This window comes from Montipora capricornis, chromosome 10 (assembly GCF_036669925.1).
Source record: "Montipora capricornis isolate CH-2021 chromosome 10, ASM3666992v2, whole genome shotgun sequence".
In the NCBI taxonomy this organism is placed as follows: domain Eukaryota; kingdom Metazoa; phylum Cnidaria; class Anthozoa; order Scleractinia; family Acroporidae; genus Montipora; species Montipora capricornis.
The window spans coordinates 3,847,577-3,855,076 of record NC_090892.1 but is presented as its reverse complement, the minus strand read 5'-3'; the positions used below and the strand labels follow the sequence as shown (position 1 = coordinate 3,855,076).

General features: G+C 38.5%; 1 protein-coding gene across 1 annotated transcript in view; it reads left to right on the top strand.

Annotated features, from left to right (window-relative positions):
• LOC138020170 (crk-like protein) overlaps positions 1-7,500 on the top strand; it is a 10,522-nt gene that overhangs the window by 2,781 nt on the left and 241 nt on the right. The window contains 4 exon segments of the mRNA XM_068867195.1: positions 2,860-3,001; positions 5,430-5,468; positions 6,642-6,702; positions 6,705-6,769. Of these exon segments, the coding sequence (XP_068723296.1) occupies positions 2,860-3,001; positions 5,430-5,468; positions 6,642-6,702; positions 6,705-6,769 (307 nt within the window).

Genomic DNA, 7,500 nt, shown 5'->3' with positions numbered 1-7,500 from the left:
CAAATCCTTTTTCATTTCAACTGGAATTGCTTAATTACCGGTACATTCATTTTGAAGTCTTTCGTCCACTGCGTTCGTTATGTCCAAAGACCACATTATGATGTTTATTTTGAATAATTTATTTAGCTGGAACTTGGCTCGAAATCTTTGACCCATGTATAAGTCGAGGGCGATTTTTGGAGCTTCTTTTGAGGCCATAAAAGGTCGACTTATACACAGGTAAATACGGTATCCTTATGTATGCCATAAGATAATACACAAGCTGGGGCATTAGATGTCGCCCAGACTTTGTGTAGGAATATAAAATCTTCCTAAACGTTGTAAAAAAATATATATCTAATAATAATAATTAGACAAATAAATGAAAGTTAAGGACTAAAAATCTTTAAAAGTTATATATGTGAGCTCTTAACTATCTAGTGATGATTTTAGAAGTTCTTGAAATGTTCAAGGTGTTCGAAAGGACAGCTTTCTGCATTCTTCTAAGGATCCCCTCTCCCCAGCCTCCGAATAGCTCTCTCATAGATACGTCCACATCTCTTGACCATCCTCCCATCACATCAATGATGATGTTACGTTGTTTGATGGTGTATCCTGGATACTGCTGAGCCATCTCCCACCTCAAAGAACCGTACTTCTCGAAAAACAAGACCTTGAAAGCCAAATTGTGTCTCGACAAGTACTTGTTTTGTGCGAGAGCCGCCAGCCAGCCAGCACATGGGGGAGACTCCCGGGTACTTTGCTACACATCCTGCACGTAACATCATCGAAGTACATTGTTTTCACTTTTTGTGCTGTATACAGCTTTGTCGGTGTAAGCTGCTCATATAACTCTACAATCCCCGCAATAGTGTGTGAGGGTGCTGCCTCCCAGTTCCTCAGCCAGTCCCAACAGCCCCTCTGTTTCAGCTCCTTGTTATTATTATTATTATTATTATTATTATTATTATTATGGTTATTGTTATTATTATTATTGTTGTTGTTATTATTATTATTATTATTATTATTATTATTATTATCATTATTATTGTCATTATAAAAAATGGCTATTGTTTTTAATGATAATGATACACATTTTCTTTGGATTCCTCATTTAGTTACATTAACTAGGGAGGGGTAGTGAAATATCCCTGAGAGTTGATGACAGATTTAATGCAAAAATCCAAACAAATGCAAAAAAAAAATTTTTCCTTTAACTGTAAATTATCTTTGCTTGATATTTTGTCAAAATCTAAAATATTTCTAATGGTTTTCTCAGCAACATTTATGTCCACCAAAACTCAACTTGATTTGTATATGCTGCTCTACTGTCATGTACATGTGTATTTTCAAAAATGCTCTAAATGTGCATCAAACTGTTATCTTTTTCTTTGTTATCACTCTAACCTTGAATTTACTTTGATAACCTGAATATGTTGATCACTTTAAAAATTACTTCTACTTAGTCAGAAAAAATAATCAATGATTCTTTTATCAATAAAGGGCTTTTGAAGGGATCCTAATCTGGACTCTGAGATTCATGTCACATCAGGAAAAAAGCTGTACCTTGCTAAGCTCTATTTTGGTACCTGTCTGTGGCAGTTAATGCTGTATGCGCTGACATTGTTGTCAGATAACGGTAGCAACATGGCATAGTGGTGGGCCGATGATCGATTATAATCGAAAGTTGATCGAAAAGTTCAAGCGACGCGACAATCGATTTTGCTTTTTTCATAATCGATTGTCGCCGAAAAATTAAAAATTTATTAGGGACAAATAAAATTTATTGGGGACAAATAAAAGTATTGTCAACTCTTGTGTGAGTTGTCTTTTTTCATGGACTCTAACTTCTAAGTCACAACAGCAGATATAATCTAAGATTGACTGCATTTACCTGGCGGTACCCTGTTCGCTGTGTTGTTGTCACTTCAAATACGTCACGCTTATTTGAAAGATGTGGCATGCTAAGCCGCTTTGTATTTCGTAAACAACTGAACCAAAACATAAATTACAAGCTCACTGTTTCGCGTTTGTAGTATCACTACCGTCCAAAATAAGTTTTGAAATAGATCTCAAATGTATTTACAAACCACCAGAGGAAGATAATTTCACCTCTGATCCAAGATGAACAATTGTTCGTTTTGGCTTGAAAATGTTGGTTTCGCTCTCCCCAATCTCTCCCCAATTCCCAGTGTCCTCTCTCAGACATGCCTTGCTTACATGTTGCTGACGAGTCCAACATGGCGGCTAAAATGGACGAGTTGGAGATCTTTCGCTATCCTGAAAACGCCAGGTCAAAAGTGTGGGAATATTTTGGTTTTCATCAAGTGAAGGAAGGGCCCACTTTGACTTCTATTTAGACAAAAAAATATGTGGAATGCTTATTGGTAGATTTTTCCGATTATAATCGATGATCGATCGGTCGGGGCAATCTGATTATTTCTGATGATCGAATGTGAAATCTCAACCAATTCCACCACTAACATGGCATCTTGTGTGTGACAGAAGGCAACTTGAGTTTCCGTGACTGAAATTTTCAACAAAGGGGCAGATGGATTTCTGTATTTGCGTTCGTGATCGGATACACTTTCTCTCCAAAAGGTCTGCTTTAATTAAAATGTTTGACACTTAGACAAGACTGTGCAGTCATTACTTTCTGGTATCCATAACAATGTCCAAAACATGCATTTTTCAGGCAAAAGGAAAAATCGAAAATTTTGGCGACCACCATTTTACATCTGGCAACCAAAAGTTTTTATCTAGTCGACAGTTGGCGCCCATATAAAAATGTTAATTTCGGACCCTGTACAATCATAAATTATTATTAAGAAATGCCGTTATAAACTTTTTGGCCTTACCATCATTTAACTTCTATTTCAGTGAGAATAACAAAGTAAGTCACTACATCATCAACAACAAGGGGAATCATTATCAGATAGGGGATAACACATTTCAAGACCTTCCTGGCATCATAGATTTTTATAAAAAGCACTTCTTGGACTCTACAAACTTACAAGAACCGGTAAGGATAACATAGTACAATTTCTGACAGTTGAATGATTGAATGAATTAGCCAGAAATTTAATATTCTGTTGGCAGGATAGAGAGGCTGCTAAGGTATCATTGGAGCTGTCAGGAATATTTAGGAGTCTCCCTGTTCACTTGCTTTTCTTTTTTAATGATCTACCAGTTTACGTTGTTTCTTCCTCTTCAGTTGTTCCCTTTCCTTGGGTTCTTGTGCTGTTGCATTAGATGAGGAATACATTTCCACCTATTTTTTGGCCACATTGACTTGAATGTTTCTTCATCTTGTGCATTATGCAAGCAGCAATGAAACAGGGTCTGGAAAGGGGGGTCTGGATCTCAAATCACGGATTAATTTTCCCTACATTTACGAATCATGTAACTTTTTTATGGGAATTCATGTGTCACATAGTTGGATAGAGAATTGATCAAGTCTTAACAGCTTTCGTTGTGGTGACTACTTCTTCACATGACTACACTACAGGAAAAGAGAGTCTTATTAGTTGACCCCGAGATGGGAAGGCAACAAAAAGCTATTTGTTTGACTGTGATAAAGTATAAAGGCAGTGAAGTTCATTGCTGTTACATTGTAGCTCTACAATTATTCTCTTTCACATTTTGTAACTTCAGAACTTCGGTGACCTTGATTTTTATGACGTTCAAAAACTTGTTAATTGTCATTGAACCTAACAGCATATATCAAAACATTGATGAAACCTCACGTGTATGAACCTTAATACTTGGTAATCTATGATCATTCTGAAAAGCCGGGGGCGGTTTGATTCAGTCCCAGAAGAGCACGGGGCTGAATGTGCAAACAATGCAATTATCACTTATTCTCACATAAAACGATCTTTAAGTTTCAGGAGGCATTGCACGGTGTAACATGTAAATTTCCAATCTGCTGCTAAACAAGTTTCAAGAAAAGTAAAACTGCTTTCCACTCCTGCAACGGTCGCAGCAATTGTAGTGGTGATAAAAATGGGAGTTTCACCGTGTAACACCAGGTGGTGAAACTGGTCTCGCTCAGTCTTGTTATGCTACGTGGCGTAAGCCAATCAGAAACCGGCTAAGGCCAAGGAAAAAAAACAACATTTCGAGACCAGTTTCAACGTTTCCGAACAATTTTCGACCTTTTATGTTACACGGTGCAACGCCTGCTGAAACTTTTTTTTGCTAGCCCGTTGCACATGAGTTTCAGCTAAAAGTTTCATTGTGTAACAGCGGCTTTACCCATCCTCCTTCCAAACTTCTTCAACAAATTCTGTCAACCATAAAATTCAACGACACTGCCGTCATGTTAAGTCAAGGTGACTATTTCTCCTGTGAGTGGCTGCATCTTAAGTTGATGGAAAAAAATTTGACGCCGAGCGCTATCAAGGTCAATGAAAGCGGTCGACTTGACAAGTTCAATACGGTGTAATAGAGAACTCTGTTCGTAGAATTTGGAAGTGAATAAAGCTTAGTATGGCAAACAAGGGAGCTACTGTACAGAAACTTATTTAAAGCTATGATCCTTGATTTCATATCTGCAGTGCAATATATAGATTCATTTCATATATCATTTCATCGTTGTACAGAAACTGTTGTTTGAAAGCGAAAATGACCCGCTCCCGAGAGTAGGACGTGGGCGCTTAAGACTTTGTTTAACTGTCGCAGAAATGTGTTGGACCCAGGTGATGACATGTCGTATTTGTAGTTGTATTCAGTGAGCAGTTGAATAAACTTATCTCGATTTTGACGTGGGGTGCCGTAGGCAGCCAACGTCATAAAATGGGTCAGAATTCTGTTTTCATCTTCCAAGGGTGCAAATTGACACCTTTTTTTTTTAAATTTTGAGATGTTTAAAATGTTTTGCATTTTCGGGAGCCATTAGCAACCTGAGTTTACGTCAACGACTTGTCTAATCGTTACCACGGTTTGGTGGCCATGATAATTATGCAGGTACATAATAATGAAATTGTGGGTTCGGAAAGTCTAAAGGGTGACCGTGTCCGTTATATACAGGTGATCACTGTATTCAGGTAAACTTTACAGTAAGTGTAAGAAACTATTTTCGGGAAGTTGTTTCGTGACAGTAAATTTTAGGTTGACGGATATAAACAGGGCCGTTATACTCAGGTTTGACTGTATTTCGAACCATCTTGACAAACAAATTACATCTATTCGCTTAGGGTTGTCTGATGTTCACCACATTATAACTGCAGAAATCTCAATTCACGTACTACAACTGTAAAGGATCACGCATCACGGTTAATATATTATTCGCGAATCACAGCTCTATTTCTTCAGTTTTCCCGATTCACGCTCTTTTTTGGCGTAAATTCACAGATCACCCGAAACCCCTTCCATACCCTGATGAAACAGTGTTTCAACATGCACAAAGAAGATATTTTTTATATTGTGCTCATTCTCATATCTTTCAGATCTTTAAAGTCCAAGCCCAGTATCCATTTAAATCAGAGGTAAGCTTGAAGCATTTTTCTAAAACAATACAATACGTACTTAATTGACCGCTCCCCATAGGGGCTTTTCAGGGCCAATGAAACAATCAATGAAATAGCAGAACACGACAACAACAACTGTTAAGAATCTCAACTGGCCGGAGGCAAACCAGCTGGCTATTTACAAGTGCAAGGAAGGGTTACGGTTTTACAAACGTTGGCCGTTTAGCACTTATATTTCAACAGACTTAACTGATTAGAGTGTAATGTGAAGTGCTAGTTTTCTACCTCATATGAACCATATGAGCGTTTCTCTGTCCTTGTGTGGGCCCATTTCCATTAGTAGGGCTAACGCTCACATGGTTTATATGAGGTAGAAAACTAGCACTTCACATTACACACTAATCAGTCTATTTACAAGTGCAGCTGAGAAGTTGAACCAGGGACTACCAGAAACAAATTCAGCGAGTGGTCAGAGGGGGTCTTGAACCCGGGATCTCCAGATCTCAAGGGCAAGCGCCTTAACCACTGGGCCACACTGCCTCCATATTATATAATGACACTGTATGACAGGGCTCGAAATTAACGAAAAAACCCAGTCGCATTTTGCGATAAGATACGAAAATTTAGTCGCAATTTCGCGAATTTTAGTCGCAAAATCGCCGCGCTGCATTGTATTGTCAGCGGTTTAGCAAAAAAATGTGAGCCCGCAGTACTTGTGTGTAAAGAAACTGCTGAAATGGTGGATGATCGAAGGAATGGAGCTGTGCACGTAACATCGCAGCTAAATTACTATACAATTATGCTACCTTCAGAGAAAATTCACAGCGAGAAACAAAATAATTTTGTCATTTATTATTTATTTATTTATTTTAGCAAAGTAACATCAAAGTGGCAACTGCTAACCCTTTTGTTTCGAAAGAACGAACGTGACAACAGTCGCAAATTTGCGACTTCTCCAGATATTTAGTCGCAAATGCGACCGTATTGGTCGCAATTTCGAGCCCTGTATGATCAACTACATACAATGATGTATGTGTGCAAATTTTAATGGTGAAACTGGCAAGTGAACAAACTATTATCTCAACACATTTGGAGGAAATGTCAGTAGTTTCAATTTGCTCCTTAGCATTTGTTTTAAGATCTTGAAAGATTTCTTGTTTGATGTCACATTATTTTTCTAAAATTTTGCAGGATGCTGAGGACCTTAGCTTCAAAAAGAATGATATTTTAGTAGTTGTAGAACAAAATGAAGAAACTGGTGGACTGCGATAGACGAAGACGGCAATAAAGGTCTTATTCCTGAACCATACGTTAAAAAGGTTTGTACCGTACTGCCTTTCAAATTCAAACCTCCAATAATTATTTTTCAATCAACATTTACTGTAAGTCTAATGGAAAATCTCTGACTGGTTAACTTAGAAGGAAAGGAAAAGGAACTTTTTTAAGTGTCTAGTTTTTCTAGTGCTGGAGCACTATTTGGGGACACTGTAAACTGAAATTGACACTCAAAGTCAAATGTTGGTTTTTGAGCAGAGGGGAAAACCGGAGTACCCAGAGGAAAAACCTCGTCGGTCCAGGGAAGACAACCAACAACACTCAACCCCACATATGATGCCAAGTCTGGAATCCAACCACAGGCCACATTAGTGGGAGGCGATTGCTCTCACCATGCGCCATCCCTGCACCCTCTAAGCAGGCTAGACTAAGTACATTGGACTACTGTGTGGAACGGTTGTTCAGCTGGGGTTGAACGGTCCAATAATATTATTGTGGTATTGGAATAATCAAGAAGGAAGTGCTGCCCGGTGTCAGGGTGTAGATATGCAACATGGTTCTTGTATAAGGAACTGTGGACAGTAATCTCACACTCTTGGACCAAACTCTGTCGCGAACCCTTCAGGAGGAACTCTCACCACATTTGATTGCAATAGAGTAGAGTGCAGATTGGTCCAGGCGTTGTGGGTCTGTGTCTTCCAGCTAAATGTGGTCCCAGTCGTCGGCTTGGATTGTATTATCTTTATGTGGTAATCTTTCTTGTACTTGTATGGTT